The sequence below is a fragment of the Colobus angolensis genome, unplaced genomic scaffold (genome assembly GCF_000951035.1).
Source record: "Colobus angolensis palliatus isolate OR3802 unplaced genomic scaffold, Cang.pa_1.0 Scaffold239, whole genome shotgun sequence".
Lineage (NCBI taxonomy): Eukaryota > Metazoa > Chordata > Mammalia > Primates > Cercopithecidae > Colobus > Colobus angolensis.
The window spans coordinates 480388-500429 of record NW_012115588.1 but is presented as its reverse complement, the minus strand read 5'-3'; the positions used below and the strand labels follow the sequence as shown (position 1 = coordinate 500429).

Genomic DNA, 20042 nt, shown 5'->3' with positions numbered 1-20042 from the left:
GAGGTCAGGAGATCGAGACCATCCTGGCTAACACAGTGAAACCCTGTCTCTACTAAAAATACAAAAAATTAGCCGGGCATGGTGGCGGGCGCCTGTAGTCCCAGCTACTCAGGAGGCTGAGGCAGGAGAATGGCGTGAACCCGGGAGGTGGAGCTTGTAGTGAGCTGAGATCATGCCACTTGACACCAGCCTGGGCGACAGAGCTAGACTCTGACTAAAAAAAATTAATTAATTAATTAAAAAAAAATTTTTTTTAAAAGTCTTATTCAACCCACCCTCCAAGCCCTGGAAGGAATATCAGGCTCTTGACAGGCAGCCACCCCTTCCTGCTGTTGTCCTGGGAGAAGCAAGCCCCACTCAGCAAGAGCCTTACCTGCACCAGGAGGTTCTGCAGCCCAATGACCAGGGACCAGACTTGTGATGTTCGCAGTGGAGCTAGGACAGTGTCCTCGGCGGCTGGCAGTGGCTGGGCCCCTGAGGGCACCAGGGCTACCAGGGCAGAGGAAAAGCTTTGTCGCAGGGCTGTCCGCAGGAAGCATAAGATGGCAGCTGGAAACAAGAGATTCCTTAGACCCAGTTCCTGTCTCCTTCCCACCTCCCACTCAGCTCTGTCACAGGATGGGAGACAATGAAGATGAAGCAATTATGGAGTGACCATAGGCTGGTCAGGGTGCTGGTCCTATCTGAAAACCGAGGAGAAAAGCTTTTCTTCTGCTAGAGACTTGTGGATCAATACCTGAGAGCAATGCAGTCTTTTTCTTTGGAAAGCAGAGAGCCTTCAATACTTGGTCCATTTCCACAGAGAGTGTCTGGTGAACCTGGCAGGGCACAGGGTAAAGGGCTAACCCATGTTCTGGAAGCCTGGGCAGAAAATAACCTGCCTGAAAATCTCTATCACCTCCCCCCACATATCCACTGCATCAAAAGGGGACAAGAGGAGACCACACAGAGTCCTCCAAGCTGCACCAGCCCTAGCTTCAGGAGCATTAGGAGGAGAATCAAGTCTGTACCTGCACAACTCTTTTTCTTCCAAATCTCTGCAATCCTCACTGGCCTCCTCCACCAGACAGCCTTCCCTGGCCTCATCTGTGGTTCAGTCTCTGGCTCTGTTCACTATACACCTAACTCTAAAAAAATCTGGAGTCAGGCCAAATCGAAATCCTGGCTCTCAGGTCAGGTACAGCGGCTTACACCTGTAATCCCAGCACTTTGGGTGGTTGAGGTGAGAGGACTGCTTGAGCCCAGGAGTTAAAGACCAGCCTGGACAACATGGCAAAACCCCATCTCTACAAGAAAATACAAAAACATTAGCTGGGCATGGTAGCATGTGCCTGTAGTCCTTGCTATTTAGGAGGCTGAGGTGAGAGAATCACTTCGGCCGGGAGGCCAAGGCTGCAATGAGCTGGGATACTGCCACTGCACTCCAGCCTGGGCGAAGATTCCATTTCTTTAAAAAAATAATAATAATAATCCTGGCTTTGCTACCTGTCAGTTGTATGGCCTTGGGCAAGTTACTGCACCTCTCTTAGCATGCCTTACTTTCTTCATCTATGAAATTAAGACAGGCTGGGCACAGTGGCTCACGCCTGTAATCCCAGCACTTTGGGATGCCGAGGTGGGCAGATCACCTGAGGTCAGGAGTTCAAGACCAGCCTGACCAACTTGGAGAAATCCCATCTCTACTAAAAATACAAAATTAGCTGGGTGTGGTGGCGGATGCCTGTAATCCCAGCTACTCGGGAGGCTAAGGCAGGAGAATTGCTTGAACCCAGGAGGCTGAGGTTGTGGTGAGCCAAGATTGTACCACTGCACTCCAGCCTGGGCAACAAGAGCAAAACTTTGTCTCAAAAAATAAAATGACAGGGAACTCTGTGTGTGTGTGTGTGTGTGTGTGTCGGGGGGTTGGGGGGGAGCGTTATATGGGAACTCTCTGTACTACCTGCACCATTTTTCTATAAATCTAAAACTGTCCTAAAAATGAAGTCTATTAATTGTAAACAAAACAGACAAAAAAAAGGTATGGCGATGTGAAGGAGCACAGCTGACTGGGAGAAGCACAAATGCCTGACCAGAGGACAGGGAAGGTGGGTGGGAATGGCAGAAAGTAAGGCTGCAGAGGGCCAGGCCTAGAGGAGGACAAAAAGGCTGCTTTAGGAGCTTGGGCAGAAGGGATGTGAGGACAGACTGTGGCTGCAATGATAGGACATGCAGAGGAGGGAAGAGATGGGTGGCCAGGAGATTGTAACTAGGTCACATTAGTGGGGAGGACAAATGATCAGGCCTGAGTTAGGGCACTGGAGGTGGCTGGGGGCAGGTAATTGCCTAGGTATGAGCTGAGGGTCAGGGCAGAGCCAAGGACAAAATGCAAGTTTTCTCCTAGGCAGGTGACTGTAGACAGCTGGATGAGCCCAGCAGCCTCACACAGAAAATTAGGAAAGGTTTCTGTCCTAAACCAACCACAGGTAACAACTTGCAGGATTTGCCAGAGCATAGATTTACCGCAGTTTGTTGCCCCTCTAGAGGCCAAAGTTTAAAACTGATGTCACTTCTGTGTGCCCATCACTAGATTGGCACAGTATTGGGCACAGTGTGAGGATACCACAGAGGCTAGCAGATGGTTTCCATGAGAAGCAGCCCACAGAGGAGCTCATGCAGGTCACTGTGATGACAAGGCCCTACAAGAGGGAGGGGCTGAGGGGAAATGGGTGCTCTGTGGATATATCCACTGCTCTTCTCTTCCCTGCATCACTTTCTCGAACAGTAATAATGACAGTTAACCATGTGCGGCATTCCACAGCTTGCCATGCTACACTTCAAGGTTGCAGGCTGGCTTCTGCCTCCCCGTCTGGTCTGTTCTGCTCCATTCATTCACCACATTCTCGTCACACAGAGCACCTCACCACTCCCTAAACATACAGAGCATCTCCTGAATTTGTGCAGCTTCATGCCTTTGCTCATATTGTTCTCTCTACCTAGAACGCCTTTCCCCACTATCTTTGCTGAGTACAATCTTATCTGTCAAGGCTTTGCTTAAAGACTACAAGTTCCCTAAGGGTAGGACACATGCTATATTCATTTTTTATTCCTCTGTGCCAAGAATAGAGCCTGGAGTATAGGTAAACTTTGTGTTAAGTGGATTAATATAAACCAACCTCACAACAACCCTGAGATGTTTTCCCCATTTTGTAGGTAAGGAAACTGAGCTCAGAAAGGGTAAATACCTTGCCAAGGTCACAGCTAATAAGCCCCAGAGCTGGGACCAGAACTCAGGATCTTCAACACTCCTTTGAGTGCCACCCCATGCCTCAAAGCCACAGGAGTTAGAGACTAACCTGCAAACTATCCTTGTGCTGCTGGGCAGAGAAGGAGGCCGTGAGCAGCCAGGCAGAGCAGAGGAGTGCAGTCCTGGGAGAATCTGCCTTTGCCAAGGTGAGGGCCAGCATCTTCTCCAGAAGCTCCATCAGGCCTGTGCTGCTCAGGAGCACTGCAGCAGCTGCAGGGGGTGGGCAGGGCAGGGTCCACCGGAGTTACAGAGGAGTTTCAGCTAAGTGCCACCATGGTGCTTAGCACCTGATGGGGGCTTCACAAACAGAGGATCATCCTCAGGCTCTAAGGGTCCCAGCTTATATAACAGAAGCTCAGGTTATTAGGGCCAGAAAGGACCTTATGACTACCAGCCGCACACACAGAACCCTATTCATTTTTTTAAGATGAAAAAGTTGAGGTAGAGAGGACCACAGACTGCCCAGCACTCTTCACTATCCCAGCCCGGGCCCCTGCACCTCTTTTCTGACTGCTGGGTGTGGTCTGATGAAGGCTCCAATACAGAAAGTTGAAGGAGGGCTGTAGGATGTCCACGTCAGTGGGGCTGCACTTCCCACACAGCTTGCTTACTGCAAGAGATGAGAGGCCCCAGGCGGCCTGTCGCACAACACTCACACTTGTCACAGGTGGTAGCCTGTGACTGGCTATTTCAGACGTCAGTCTTGGGGAGCAAGCACAAACTAAGTATCCCTGATATTACAACCAATGGAAAGAAACACAGTGACAAACCTTAAGGCACATTCACACCTTCCATCTAGACAAACATCAGGCAAGCATCCTACAGCTGCACATTAGCCAGAAAGACTTCAGGAATTCAAAGGGATCCTTTGAACATCGTCACCACCTTCCCAAGGGAACTTTAACCGTCCAGTGAAGTGCAGTTCCCTGCACTTGCCACATCCCCTCTCTCACATCACTTCATTTGGCTAACACCTCTAGTCCTCGTCAGCAATCAAGATTCAGCTCAGGCCCGCGCAGTGGCTTACGCCTGTAATCTCAACACTTTGGGTGGCGGAGGCAGGTGGATTGCTTGAGCCCAGGAGTTCGAGACCAACCTGGGCAACGTGGTGAGACCTCGTCTCTCCACAAAAAAAAACAAAAAATTAGCTGGGCATGGTGGCACACACTGGTAGTCCCAGCTGCTCAGGAGGTTGAGGTGGAAGGATCACCTGAGCCCTAGAGGTTGAGGCTGCAGGGAGCAGTTATCATGCTATTACACTTCAACCTGGGTGACAGAGTGAGGCCCTGTCTCAAAAAAAAAAAGATTCAGCTCAAAGTTAATCTCCCCCTTGAAGCCTTCCTTAACCTCTCAAGGCAGGATTAGATGCTGCTTCTGCATTCTCCCAGGACTCATCAGTGCAACATTATACTGTAGACATCTATAGAACATATCCCTTTACTGTTGGGAACTCCTACTTCCTATCTCCCTATCCCCATCCTAATATGAAACCTACCTACATCTTCATTCACTTTTTGGCAGCTACATCACACCCTGACTTCTGTGGCCACCCAGACAAGCAGGTCTCGGCTCCCTCCCACAACAGTATCTCCACCCTGAACCACAGTCCTCTACTCTCTGCTCTCATATAGAAGTGCTCAAGGATTATATGTAAATGTCCTATTACATTTCATATGTGGGTTTCAGCCTGTTACTCCCTGTCAGAGGCTCTTTTGAAGGCTGAGTTTGTCACACACAGATCTCCCTCCTAGCTTAGTGTCAGTCGTGATCTCACAGACAGGCTGGTGATGACTGGCACCAGGCTGAGGCCATCTGCAATGTGTCCCCAGTGGCCTTTTTTTGAATCTGACACTGATCTTCTCATGAGGTGGACTGGGCTCCAGGCAGGGAAGGTGCCGCATCTTCACATGTGGCTAGAGGACCTGGGGCAGTCCACAGACACTGAAGACACATCATTTTTCCTATTCATTTCAAGCTTCCCTCAGCAAATCTTCCTGCAGGTGCTGCCTATGAAGTGACGACAGCATCATGAGTTGAGAAACCAAGGAGGTTTGGGGTGTAAGAAAGAAGCCTGGAGAACTGTGAACTGGATCATCAGATCTGAGTCAATTGTAGGATGAGGTGGAGAGTTGACTTTGTGCCAGGAAAAAAGGAATCTGCATGGATAGCATCTGTTGAAGGCCTACTGTGTGTCAAGCACTATGTGACATTCTCTAACTAACTAGGAGAGGGGATGTGGCAAGTGCAGGGAACTGCACTTCACTGGACGGTTAAAGTTCCCTTGGGAAGGTGGTGACTATGTGACATTCTCTAACTAACTAGGTAAGTATTCCTTATCTTAACCCTAGGTTAGGAAAGTACTACTTACTTTACCTATGAGGAACCTAAGGCTCACAGAGATTAGATGATTGCTGGTGACTAAGCTGAGATTCAAACCCAGGCCTTCCTGACTCTAGAGCTTGTGCCTGTCACACACTGATTTGTTTGTTTTAGAGATGAAGTCTCACTCCATTGCCCAGGCTGGGTGCAGTGGTGAGATCATAGCTCACTGCAGCCTTGACGTCCTGGGCTCAAGCAATCCTCCCGCCTCGGTCCTTCCAAGTAGCTCGGACTATATGTAGGTCTGCATCACCACGTACAGCTAATTTTTGGTATTTTTTTTGTAGAGACAGGGTTTCACCGTGTTACCAAGGCTGGTCTTGAACTCCTGAGCGTAAACACACGCTGCCTAAGCCTCCCAAAGTGCTAGGATTATAGGCGTGAGCCACCAGGCCTGGCCGTTTATAGAGGCAGGATCTTGCTATGTTGCCCAGGCTGGTTTTGAACTCCTGGCTTCAAACAATTCCTCCTGCCTCAAACACCCAAAGTGCTGGGATTACAAGCATGAGCACCGCCCCCCACCTGGCCTCATAATGCTGATTTTTTGCAGAGGTGAGGTGTCTCCCAAACATTCCCAGAGAACAAGCAGAGAAAGCCCTGAGAGGTCCTTTAGCAAGAAAACCCTAGGGATAGACTGACCTACTAGCTTCTTCCAAAGGGATGAAAGAGTAGAAGAAAGAAGAACACCAGCCTACTTAGTGAGCACCCACTGCACATCCAGCCCTGGACCCTCGAGCACTATCCCAAGCAGCCAGGGCACCTTGGTGAAGGAGCTTCATGGCCATGCTGTCCAGTTCTTGCTCTGATACATTCCTGAGCTGCATCAGGGAGAGGAGGCTCAGCAGCAATGGTAGGTTCCCCGAGGCTGTGAAGAACAAGGAGGGCTAGGCAGGAAGCCTGATGCTCAGATCACCTGAAGGTCAGACACCCTCCCCTGCTTTAATGGCCCTTAATAACAGGTTCAAAGTTTTCTGTTTCCTAAGGGGTGAGGTGTTTTGCTGGGATTTACTCCTATTTCTTTCTTCATTCGGAACAGATGTGACTGATAAACTAAGTGCCAGACATAGGTTGGTACCAGGAATTCATTATTTCATTTAATCCCACTAAAAAAAATGTGAAGCACGAATTGTTATTCCTATTTTGCATTTACAAAATTGAGGCTCAGAGAGGCTGAGTGACTTCTCCAAGGTCCCACAGCCAGAAAGTGGCAGGACGCTATGGTCTGAATGTTTGTGTTCCTCCAAAATTCATGCTGAAATCTTAACCCCCAATGTGATAGTATTAGGAAGTGAGGTCTTTGGTAGATGACTGAATCATGAGAGCAAAATCTTCATGAATGGGATGAGTGGCCTTTTGAAAGAAACTCCCTCCCTCACCCCTTCTGCCATGTGAGGACACAGTAAGAAGACAAGCCATCATGCTGGCACATGCCTATAACCCCAGCTACTCAGGAGTCTGAGGTTGGGGGATTGTTTGAGCCTAGGAGGTCAAGGCTGTGGGGGGCAGGGGAGGAGAAGGAGGAAGAAAGGAGGAGGAGAAGGGAGGAGGAGGAGGGAGAGGAGAAGGAAAGGAAGGAGGAAAAGAAGAAGAACAAGAGGAGAAGAAGAAAAGAAGAGAAGAAGAAGAAGAAAGAAGAAAAAGGAAGAAGAAGGAAGGAAGGAAGGAAGGAAGGAAGGAAGGAAGGAAGAAAGGAAGGCAGGAAGGCAGGCAGGCAGCCAGCTAGCCAGGCAGCCATTTATGAACCAGGAAGTGGGCCTTCACCAGACACTGAATCTTTCAGCACCTTGATTTTGGATTTCCCAGCCCCCAAAACTGGGAGAAACAAATTTCTGTTGTTTATAAGTCACTGTCTATGGCTCAAATAGACCCAAATCTGAATCCAATGCCCATGGCCTTCCCACTATGTTTCCACTAAATCTTAAGGTTCTTAACCAGTATTATCAGTTAAACATGGCTTGTCCTTCCCTGAAAAGAAATAACTCATCTCCTCTTGACACCCTTAAATCTACTTCCAAACCCTCAGTCCTCTGTCAGGCAGCCACAGATTGCCTCTCGCTTTGCTTAGAAATATAATTTTAGGCCGAGTGTGGTAGCTCACACCTGTAATCCCAGCACTTTGGGAAGCTGAGGCAGGCGGATCAATTGAGGTCAGGAGTTCAAGGACAGCCTGGCCAATATAGTGAAACCCCACCTCTACTAAAAATACAAAAAATTAGCCAGGCCCAGTGGTGCATGCCTGTAATCCCAGCTACGAGGGAGGCTGAGGCAGAAGAATCACTTGAACCCGGGAGGTGAAGGTTGCAGTGAGCCGAGATCATGCCACTGCACTCCAGCCTGAACAACAGAGTGAGACCCTGTCTCAAAAAGAAAATTCAGCTTCTCTAAAAATAGAAAAAAATTGAGCCGGGCGCAGTCACTCATCCCTGTAATCCAAGCACTTTGGGAGGCTGAGGCGGGCAGATCACTTGAGCTCAGGGGTTTGAGACCACCCTGGGCAACATGGTGAAACCCCGTCTGTCCTGAAAATACAAAAAAAAAATTAGCTAGGTGTGGTGGCACACGCCTGTAAGTCCCAGCTACTTGGGAGGCTGAGGCACAAGAATTGCTTGAACCCGGGAAGTGGAGGTTGCAGTGAGCAGAGATCTTGCCATTGCACTCCAGCATGGGTGACAGAGTGAGACTCTGTCTCAAAAATAAAATGACATATAAATATAAAATATATAAAATATAAAATAAATAAATACAATAAAATAAACCAATCCCAATTTTCAGTGTCTCCATACTGTACCAAACATCAAGCTTCCTTGACTCCAGTGAGTACCATGCCAGATTTGGAAACTATTCCCCCAGATCTCACTGGGAGCTTCCAACACATCACAGATCCACCTCCCTTCCCAGCCCCTGTGGACTGCTGCTGCCTCCAGCCTCCTTCAGATTTCTCACTTTCTTCTTCCCACGGGGGGCTGCCATGCTTGTGACAAACAAGTCTGAGCACATGCTGCACAGGGTGGGGATATGCATGCACACATCAAACACATCCAGTTACGTTAAACACACACACAGCAAACCAAGCATGATGTACGCCCACTCTGCAGTGAGAAAAAGGAGGTGAAGTTTAGCTTGATGCCACAGTGGCCTTTCTTTTTCAGATAAAACCCTGATTCTCTCTCCTGGAGCAGACCTAACAAGGGTAGAGATGCCCATTCTAGACTGGCTTTCAGGTCAAAGTGTGCCCACAGCACCTGCAGACTGACCTTCTGATGGGGAGGCCCCATGCTCCACTAGCAGACGCTGCAGGATCAGCAGGAAGTGGCCTCGGATAAGACCACCCACTTGTATATCCTCATTCCTCCTCAGGAAGGTCCTCAGGCTAATCAGTACCTTGTGAGCTGTGTCCACTGGGCTGGAATAGATGAGGTCCTGAGCAGGAGAGAAGAAAGCGAGAGATCAGAGGGTATTGCAGTTGGGGAAAAGTGACAATGCAGAACAGAGGGGCAGGAAAAGGGCCCAGAATTAGAGTGTCACAAAAACTGGGTAATCTGTCACTTACTCAGCACCTATTATGTACCAAAGGCTCTTCTAGGTGCACTGACACGTCACAACCATCCCTTAGAACAGGATCATCCTAGGCCAGGCGTGGTGGCTCATGCCTGTAATCCTAGCACTTTGGGAAGCTGAGGCGGGCAGATCACGAGGTCAGGAGATCGAGACCATCCTGGCTAACATGGTGAAACCCTGTCTCTACTAAAAACACAAAAAATTAGCCAGGCGTGGTGGCGGGCACCTGTAATCCCAGCTACTCGGGAGGCTGAGGCAGAATGGAATGAACCCATGAGGCGGAACTTGCAGTGAGCCAAGATCGCACCACTGCACTCCAGCCTGGGTGACAGAACAAGACTCCATCTCAAGAAAAAAAAAAAAAGAAAAAGAATAGGTTCATCCTATTAAATCCATCCCAAACAGGAGAAAACAGAGGCTCAGAGAGATTACATGACTTGCTAAAGGTCATATAAGCCAGTGGCACAGACAGAATTTGAATGCAGATTTCCTAACTCCAAGCCCAAAGCTCTGTTTTCCAGGATGCCTCCCTCTTGCAAATGGAAGGATTCGGGTCAAATGGAAGGATTAGGGTTGTTTTTAAGAGAGGGAACCTGAGTGTGCCTTCAAGAAGAAAAGAAGGAGAGAGAGATGATGTCACTGGGCAGGGAGAGGATAAATTAGGACAGATTCAATGCACAGTAAGGGAAGTGAGGACCAGGTCAGGCCCCTTCTCTACCAAGGCATCTGGCTATCTCTGCCCCAAGCTATAAAGGCCTTAGGCTTGGAAGATGGGAAAGGACATTGCTTTTTATTTTGCTGTCAGAGTTATTTTAATGAGTATATGTTAAAGACAAAGCCAGTCAGAAGCTGCACCAGAGGCTACCCTACTGATAGCTACTGGCTCCCACTAGCTCAAAGAAGCCAATTCCTTTGGACAGGCTAATGTGCTAGGCTAGTGAGGACTGAGAGTTATGAATCTAAGGTCACACGGACTCTCTCTCCAGGAAGGGCAGCTCCTGACACACAGAGAGATATGGCTACAATGCATCTGGCCAGACAAACCCAGGTGTGCTGATCACTGAGCAGAAGAAGGGGATGGGGTCACAGGGATGTCTAAGTTTGGCTCTTAGAAACCTCCACAGTTGCTGGAAAAACAACTATATATCAACAACCACTCAGGGCCTAATAGTGTCAGATACTATGTTGTGTTTATATAGTAGCTGTATATTTGTTTATACATTATTTATACCTCTACAATAACTCTTCCATATAGGTGTCACCCCAATTTTTCAAATGAGAAAACTGGGGCAGGTTAATCAGTTTACATATCAAAAAAGTGATAAAGTTGTAAATTATACTACACTGTGAGTTAATGAAGGGAAGGAATGAGGTCTACTTCATCTTTGTCACCTTGCAGGGACTCAGAAAACATCTCTGGAAAGAAAGGGTCACAGAATGGGAGGGCCAGAGAGAATCTAGATAATTTTTTCCAATACCTTTCCTTTACACAGTATGAGGCTGAAGCCCGGTGGGAAAGGAGGAGCATGACTTGCACAAGGTCACAGAGCCCAGAGTCAAACCAGTTTCCTGGTCTTGCACCTTCACCAACACATCACTGCCCCACTGCCACAGAGCTGGTCCCTCAGAAGTCTGAGTTAATGAATGTTAAAGGTATAAAAGGAAGGGGCTACTCAGCTTTGGGTGGCTATGGTGAATGCTGAAGGAAGAGGAATGTGTAGACCCCACCATATGGATCAGTGGGAAGGCTCTGGGCAAAACCATGACCCAATCTGTAGTCTCTGCTGTCCAGAACTCTCTGGGATTAGATAGACCAGGGTAACTTGGCCAAGGAGGAAACAAACAGAGTTTCTGTGATGTCATTGTCCCTTCACATCTAAACAAGCTACATGAAAGACCACCCATTGATAAGAGTGGCAATTAACAGCTTTGTTTTCAGCTGTTAATTACCCAGATCAAAAACAGAAATTGGTTATCAACACAAATTTTTAGACTCTTTTTCCTTCCTGTGGCTAGAAGCTGGGGAGAAATGGTAAGAATTATATATATGAACAGACAATAAAGTTGTTCCTTGCTGTTTTTTTTTTTTTTTTTTTTTTTTGAGATGAAGTCTAGCTCTGTTACCCAGGCTGGAGTGCAGTGGCTCAATCTTGGCTCATGGCAACCTCCGCCTCCCTGGTTCAAGCGATTCTTCTGCCTCAGCCTGCCGAGTGGCTGGGACTACAGGCGCCCAGCACCATGCCCGGCTGATTTTTTGTATTTTTAGTAGAGACGGGCTACTAAATTGTATGTTGTTGACCAGGCTGGTCTCTAACTCCTGACCTTGTGATCCACCCGCCTCAGCCTCCCAAAGTGCTGGGATTACAGGTGTGAGCCACCATGCCCGGTCTCCCTGCTGTTCATTGATGTCTCTAGGGTCTAAGTTAGTGAAAAACTTACTCACTTTGGGCTCCAGTCATAGCCATGACCCTTATTAACTATATGACCTTGGGCAATTCAATTAGCTTCTCTGAGATGAACTTTATCTGGTTCAGAGGCAGAGTCAATGATTAATGAATGACAGCCCACTATGCGAAGCAAACCAAGAGTGTTCCTACATACTATCTCATCTACCCTCATGTTTTCTCCATTTTCTGTGGGAGGAAACTGAAGTTCAGATTAGCCTCTATCTTCCTAATCCTCTATGCAACAACCCGTCTTGAAGGCAGCTCCTTTCTGTTAAGCTCTATGCCAAGTGAAGCACAAGACTCCTCTCTGCCCTGACCTCCACCACCTCCAGAAAGGAGAGGTGATGAGGATGGTGCACATTCAAGGACAAGGACTGGGTCACCAGTATAAATGGTGGGGCATCCACTCCAGCTTCCCTGGGATGTAGACTCTAAGTATTTGGTCTCCTGAGATTCAATTTCTGTTTGATTTGCTTCATTTAATATTTACATCCCATGAAGTTAGTGGCCTAGCACAGCTTTCAGTTAGTGAGGGACCTCCATTCTAGGAAGACCCGGGCTGAAAAAGGGAATTTGGGAGAGGAGATAATGAGCTCCATTTTAGGCAGAAATGTCAAACAGATGGTAGACTTCGTGGGTCTGAGCTCAGGAGAGAGGTCAGGGGTGGTGCAGAGATTTGAGTTATCACTATACAGGCAGGAGGCAAACAAAGCCATGGGTGTGAATGAGACAACCCAGGGAGAATAAATAGACTGAGTAAAAAGAGAGCCTCAGACAGAACAACTGATAGATAGGGAGTTAAAATCTGGGTTTTAATATTTTGATTCCCAACTCTTGTGACCATGGGCAAAACTCTCTAAGCCTATGTTTCATGTATTTAAAAAGAAAAAAATGGCAGGCATAGTCGTTTATGCCTATAATCCCAACACTTTGGGAGGCCATGGTGGGAGGATCACTGGAGGCCAGGAATTTGAGACCAGCTTGGGCAACATGACAAAACACTGTTTCTACAAAAAATATAAAAGTTAGCCAGACACAGTAGCACATGCCTATAGTTCCAGCTACTTGGTCTTGAACTCCTGACCTCAGGTGATTCACCCGGCTCGGCCTCCCAAAGTACTAGGATTACAGGCATGAGCTGCAGCACCCAGTCAATTCTCATTACTTGGGAGGCTGAGGCAGGAGGATCACTTGAAACCAGGAGATTGACGCTGCAGTGAGCCATGATCCTGCCACTGCATTCCAGCCTGGGCAACAGAGCAAGAAAAAAAAAAAAAAGAAAGAAAAAAATAAGACATAGTCATGTTATATCTTTTCTAATGTTTAGATATACAAATGCCACTGTGTTACATTTGTCTACAATATTCAGTACAGTAACATGTTCTATAGGATTATAGCCTAGGAGTAACAGGTCATCCCATGTACCTAAATGTAGTAGGCTAGACCATTTAGATGTGTGTAAGTATACTCCATGATGTTGGCACAACGACAAAATCACCTAATACCGTGTTTCTAAAAATGTATCCCCATCATTAAGTGATGCACGTCTGTATTGTCACTACTATCCCTAGACAGACTTAGATCTGTCCAGACCCATAATTCAACGGGTCATAATTTATAAGTACCTACTATGTGTGAGGAACTGACCCCAAATATTTCATCTGGTGAAGAAAACCTAGTATCTTAGTTCTGTTCCCTGCTACTCTCCTTGGTATCTAATTTGTTGTTCAATGTGCTTTCTTGAGTAGCAGGTAAAAAAGTTGAGTTAAAGCCAGCCACTAGGCAGTTTACCTTATCTAATCTAATTAACCCATGTAACTCCTGATGGGAATTTCAGTAATGTACTTCATTAAAAAGTACTGGCAGCCTGGGCAACACAGTGAAACCCCATCTCTACTAAAATACAAAAAAAAAAAAAATTAGCTGGGTGTGGTGGTGTGTGCCTGTAGTCCCAGCTACTCAGGAGGCTGAGGCAGAAGAACTGTGTGAACCCAGGAGGTGGAGGTTGCAGTGAGCCCAGATCATGCCACTGCACTTCACCCTGAGCAACAGGATGAGACTCTGTCTCCAGAAAAAAAAGTATTGGGGCATCTGACAATTCTAGGTATGCCTGAGCAAGTAATGCACATATAATATTATCATGTGAGTCATGGCAAAAAAGAGGAGGAGTCCCTCTGTCATCAGAAATCTCCATCTACATGCCTCATGGGCTTCCTTTAACATTAAACGTTGTGTCAGCAGAATCTGCTTGAGAGATGACAGGGAGGTGAGAGGGGATAGTGACTAAGATCTGCATTTTATAGTGTCATCCCCTGGGGGGAAGAGAGGCACACATGTCTCAGTTGGTAGACTTCCATTAGACTTAGGAAAGAGTATGGATTTATAGAAACCAGGCACCTACAAGTAGAAAAGACCCCCCGCCCAACTCACATGCAGACAGTGATACGTCCAGAGGTGAGCTGAAGCAGATGTGGGTGCCTCCTGATGTCACTAAACTGGCTCTCAGAGAGAGAAGGCCCACCATTTCTGAATGTAGAAATGAATGAGTGGTTGCCTACCAGCAAGATGAGCATGATGCTGGGGATGCTTCTGAGCAACTGGAACAGGACTGCTAAGCTGGTAGGAAGGGCGGGCTGCCCAGCAGAGGTGACATCATCCAGTTCCTCACAGCTGCTGTCTTCCCAGGAGAACCAAAGTTCCAGGACATGGTGCCCATACCTACTCATGAGCTCTGGATACAACAGAAAGAACCTGAGCAGGAGCGGATGGTGGGTATAGACTAGCTGCAGGTCTGGGATGCCTTCTAGGAATTTTCTGACTGCACTGACCATAGTCTAAAGGCAAAACAAAGAAAGGAGGTAAATACACCTTGCAGAGGACCCAAGAGACCCCAACATGGCCAAGAGATGACTAGGAAAAATGTACTGACATCTCAGTATTCCAGGACACCTTGGCTAGCTCATCCCAAGGCACTCTAGTGAGCAAATACCACTGTACTTACCTTATAACAGTTCTCAACTAGGGGTCATTTTGCTCCCATGGGACATTTGGTAAAGTCTGGAGACATTTTTTACTACCTTGATTGGGGGAATGCTATTGGGATCTAGTGGGGATGCTGCTAAATATCCTACAATGCCAGGAAAGTCTATCCCAAAAGAAGAATGATCTGTGCAAAATGTTAATAGTGCTGAGGTCAAGAAACCCAGCTTGATGATGGTGCCACAGTGGGTTGTAATTATCAGTGTGCATGTCTACCTCCCACACTAGACTGAAAGCTGCTTGAGGGTGGGACTGTGACAGATTAATCTGTGCACTTAGTATACGGCCTGGCACAGAAGGGGTAACGGGGAGATATGTTGAATAATTTCTTTTTTTTTTTTTTTTTTGAGACAGAGTTTCGCTCTTGTTGCCCACGCTGGAGTGCAATGGCATGATCTCGGCTCACTGCAATCTCTGCCTCCCGGGTTCAAGTGATTCTCCTGCCGCAGCCTCCTGAGTAGCTGGGATTACAGGCATGTGCCACCATGCCCAGCTAATTTTGTATTTTTAGTAGAAATGGGGATTCTCCATGTTGGTCAGGCTCGTTTCGAACCCTGACCTCAGGTGATCCACCCGCCTTGGCCTCCTAAAGTGCTGGGATTACAGGTGTGAGCCACCATGCCCTGCCTTGTTGAATAATTTCTTACTTCTCACAAACCTGCCTCTTCCCATTGCACATATAACAATGTTCAAATTTCTTAGTATGAGGCTGGGCACGGGGGCTCATGCCTGTAATCCCAGCACTTTGGGAGGCCGAGGTGGGCAGATCACCTGAAGTTGGGAGTTTGAGACCAGCCTGGCCAACATGGAGAAACCCCGTCTCTACTAAAAATACAAAATTAGCAGGGCATATTGGCACATGCCTGTAATCCCAGCTACTTGGGAGGCTGAGGCAGGAGAATCGCTTGAACCCGGGAGGCGGAGGTTGCGGTGAGTCAAGATTGCGCCATTGCACTCCAGCCTGGGCAACAAGAGTGAAACTCTTTCTCAAAAAAAAAAATTCCTTAGTATGCTATTATATGAGTTTTACAGTTTTGGCTCATTTAGGTCTTTCATTCATTTTGAGTTCATTTTTGTGTATAGTATGAGTTAAGAGTCCAACTTCATTCTTTTGCATATATGTGTCTAGTTGTTCCTGAAAATTTTCTGAAAAGACACATCTTCCCCCATTGAATTATCTTGGCATCCTCATCAAAAATTGACCATAAATATATGGGTTTATTTCTGGACTCTCAATTCTATTCCATTGACCTATATGTCTACCCCTATGTCAGTACCACACTATCCTGATTACTATAGTTTTTTGGCAAGTTCCAAAATAAAAAAGGTATGAGTCTTCCAACTTTGTTCTTCTTTTTCAAGATTGTTTTGATTATTTTGCATTTCCATATGAATTTTAGGTTCAGCTTGTTCATTTTTGCAAAAAAGTACAGCTGGGATTTTAATACAGATTGCATTGAATCTATTGATCAATTTGGAGAGCACTGCCATCTTAACACTATTAAGTCTTCCAATTCATGAATGCAGTCTGTTAACTTAGATTTTTAATTAAAAAAAAAAACTAGAGAAAAACAGTAATGTTTTGAAATTTTCACTATGTAAGTTTATATGATTTGGATTTGTGTCCCTGCCCAAATCTCATGTCCAAATTATAATCCTCAATGTTGGAGGAAGAGCCTGGTGGGAGGTGACTGGATCATGGGGGTGGACTTCCCCCTTGCTGCTCTTATAATACTGAGTGAATTCTCATGAGATCTGGTTGTTTTAAAGTTTGTAGCACCTCCCCCTTCACTCTCTTCCTCCTTCTCCAGCCACATAACATGTGGCGGCTTCCCCTTTGCCTTCTGCCATGATTAAGATTCCTGAGACCTCCTCAGCCATGCTTCCTGTACAGCCTGTGAAACTGAGTCACATAAATCTCTTTTCTTTATAAATTACTCAGTCTCTAGTAGTTCTTTATAACAATGCGAGAACTGTAGTCCTTATACTTTGTTAAGTTATATTCCCAAGTATTTAATGTCTTGATGCCATTGTAAATGGAATTGTTCCCTTAATTTCATTTTCTTTCTTTCTTTTTTTTTTTTTTGGAGACAGAGTCTCACTATGTCACCCATGCTGGAATGCAGTGCCACAATTTCAGCTCACAGCTCACTGCAACCTCTGCCTCCCAGGTTCAAGCAATTCTCCTGCCTCAGCCTCCCAAGTAGCTGGGACTACAGGCACATGCTGCCATGCCCGGCTAATTTTTTGTATTTTAGTAGAGACAGGGTTTCACCACGTTGCCCAGGCTGGTCTCAAACTCCTAAGCTCAATCAATCAGCCTGCCTCGGCCTCTCAAAGTGCTAGGATTACAGGCATGAGCAACTGCGCCCGGCCTAATTTCATTTTCAAGCATTTTAATAAAGACTTAAGTCTACCTTTTCAGCTCCTCTCTATTCTACCTCCCATATGACTTAGCTAAGGCACATTAAGCTAGGCTTCCTTCCTTGAATGGATAGATTGGGCATCTTCCCACTTCTGTACATTAAATCATACTCTGCTCTCAGTTTCAAGGTTCTCCCTTCACCTCCTCCATCTCCTCCAAAAAGCCTCTCCTGATGCTATATAATCAGACACAATCTTTCCCCTTGTGCTTTGCTGCTTCTTGGCCAGTCCTACAGCTCCAGGAGAACATCATTACTGTAGCTGCCTGCCCCACAGGAGATCTTTTTGTCTCTCCTGACAAACTTGTGTTCTCTGAGGGCAAGGAACTTGTTTGATTCATTTCAGACCTGACAGGGCCCCACATGGTACCTAGCTCATGTCAAGTGGTCAATCCACATTGGTTGAGCTGCTGAAATGTTGAGAAGCAAATAAAAAATCATGGGCATAGAGTTGTGTTCAACAGCTTAGGAAATGCTGATCAAACTGGAATGAAGATGCTGAAAAGGAAGAGCTTCTAGGCATAAGTAGGGCCTGACACTCTGAAATATCCGTCCCCACAGAATCACCCACACTCTGGCTACTGGGGATCCTCAGACACATACCTCAACACACATCAGTGTGTATCTCCTCCACTGCTTCCACAAAGGCTCAAAGACCATGAGAATCAGAAAAGATCTCAGAGATAACTCTGCCCAAGGCCCAGAAAGGGAAGGAGATCTCTCCAGGAAGGCCCAGAACATTAGCAACAGAACCAGAATGTGAACCCAAGAGTCCTGCCTTTCTGCACAATGCAGGTATACAAGGTTACCCTGCTTCTACACAAAGGGCATTCACAGGTAAATGGCACCAAGGAAGCCTTCTCATAGAAGATACCACATAGAGAAGGTAACATCAGAGACAGAAGCAAAGGAAAGGCCTGGGACCTAGCAGGCAAATTTTGTGGGGAAGACATGCACAAGCCTCCTGAAGGTGTCCCACCCCACCTAGGCAGTCCCATTGCTCACCAAGGACCTCAGTGACCATGGAGGGTGCTCCTCTACCCACACCTCTTTAGCTCCACCACCTGCCCAGAACAAAGAGTTTCCCTGCCTCCAGTAGCTTGATGGTCCCTGTCTGGCCTTCTAAACTCTCTCTCACCTCCCTCCTAACCTTTCTTTTCACTCTAATCAGAACAACTTTCTGATGAACTAGGGCAACATGAATCTACATGACTAATTCTCAAAAATAATACTGGAGAGAGGAGCAGCGGCTCACACCTATAATCCTAGCACTTTGGGAGGCTAAGGCAGGGGGATTGTCTGAGTCCAGGAGTTTGAGACCAGCCTGTCTCTACAGAAAACAAAAAATTAACCAGGCATGGTGGTGCATGCCTGTGGTACCAGCTACTCAGGAAGCTGAGGTGGGAGTATTGCTTGAGCTCAGGAGGTCAAGGCTGCAGGGAGTTGTGATCACACCACTGCACTCCAGTCTGGGTGACAAAGTAAGACCCTGTCTCAAAAAATAATAATAATATTGAGTAAAATGAATAAATAAATAAAAGAAAGAAAACATCCATACAGTAGAATTCCAATTAAAAAATATAGAGGGAATTGTAAGCCAGGCATGGTGGCTCACGCCTGTAATCCCAGCACTTTGGGAGGCCGAGGCGAGTGGATCACGAGGTCAGGAGTTCGAGGTCACGAGTTCGAGACCAGCCTGGCCAACATGGTGAAACCCTGTCTCTACTAAAAACACAAAAATTAGCCAGGCATGGTGGCAGGCACCTATAATCCCAGCTACCTGAGGGGCTGAGGCAGGATAATTGCTTGAACCTGAGGCAGAGGTTGCAGTAAGCCAAGATTGCACCACTGCACTCCAGCTTGGGCGACAGGGCAAAACTCTCTAAAAAACAAATGTGTGTGTGTGTGTGTATATATATATAAAAGAAATTGTATCAGAAAAATCACCGTTTTGTAATCTTCATTCAGCCCGCAATCATCAATGGATGCTAAAACTAGGAGAAAGTTTGATGAGGAGCAGAATATATACATAACCTCAAAGTGTCTTCCTACTAGATACTTATTAGTTACAAGGAGATAAATGGTAACTTAATTTTTTTTTTTTTTTTTGTAGAGAAAGGCTCTCCCTTTGTTGCCCATGCTGGTCTCGAACACCTGGCCTCAAGCAATCCTCTCACCTTGGCCTCCCAAAGTGCTGGGATTACAGGCATGAATCACTGCATGTGGCCAAAAAATAGTAACTTTATACTGAAGAAATCTAACACATCAAGTAATCACCAAAAACATTACCAATAATGGGAAAAACCATCATCATATGCCTCCTGAAGACACAACATTACTTGTGTGGTATTCTTGTCCAAAATGTACAACCTAAACCTAATAATGAAGACATATCAGAAAAATCCAAAGTGAGGAACGGTCTACAAAATAACTGTTCTGTAATTTTAAATGTCATGAAGTCGTAAAACAAAAAAGCTAAGCTAAGAAGCTGTTCAAAGACCAAAAAAAAAAAAAAAAAAAAAAAAAAACTAAAGTGGGACACATGACAACCTAATGTAATGTATAATTCTACATTGAATCTTGGACTAGAAAATGAATAGCTATAAAGAACATTTCAGGCCAGGCGCGGTGGCTCACGCCTGTAATCCCAGCACTTTGGGAGGCCAAGACGGGTGGATCACCTGAGATCAGGAGTTCAAGACCAGCCTGGTCAACATGGTGAAACCCCATATCTACTAAAAATATAAAAAATTAGCTGGGCGTGGTAGCAGGCGCCTGCTATCCCAGCTACTCAGGAGGCTGAGGCAGGAGAGTCACTTGAACCTGAGAGGTGGAGGTTGCAGTGAGCCGAGATCACACCACTGCACTCTAGCCTGGTGACAGAATAAGACTCCGTCTCACAAAAAAAAAAAA

General features: G+C 46.4%; 1 protein-coding gene across 1 annotated transcript in view; it reads right to left on the bottom strand.

Moving 5' to 3' along the window:
• MEI1 (meiosis inhibitor 1) overlaps positions 1-20042 on the bottom strand; it is an 89732-nt gene that overhangs the window by 13044 nt on the left and 56646 nt on the right. Inside the window, exons 18-24 of the mRNA XM_011945146.1 lie at positions 14226-14501; positions 8917-9082; positions 6423-6527; positions 3783-3893; positions 3333-3493; positions 737-818; positions 374-549 (exon numbers count right to left, since the gene is read on the bottom strand). Of these exons, the coding sequence (XP_011800536.1) occupies positions 374-549; positions 737-818; positions 3333-3493; positions 3783-3893; positions 6423-6527; positions 8917-9082; positions 14226-14501 (1077 nt within the window). The remainder of the gene's footprint in view (positions 1-373; positions 550-736; positions 819-3332; positions 3494-3782; positions 3894-6422; positions 6528-8916; positions 9083-14225; positions 14502-20042) is intronic.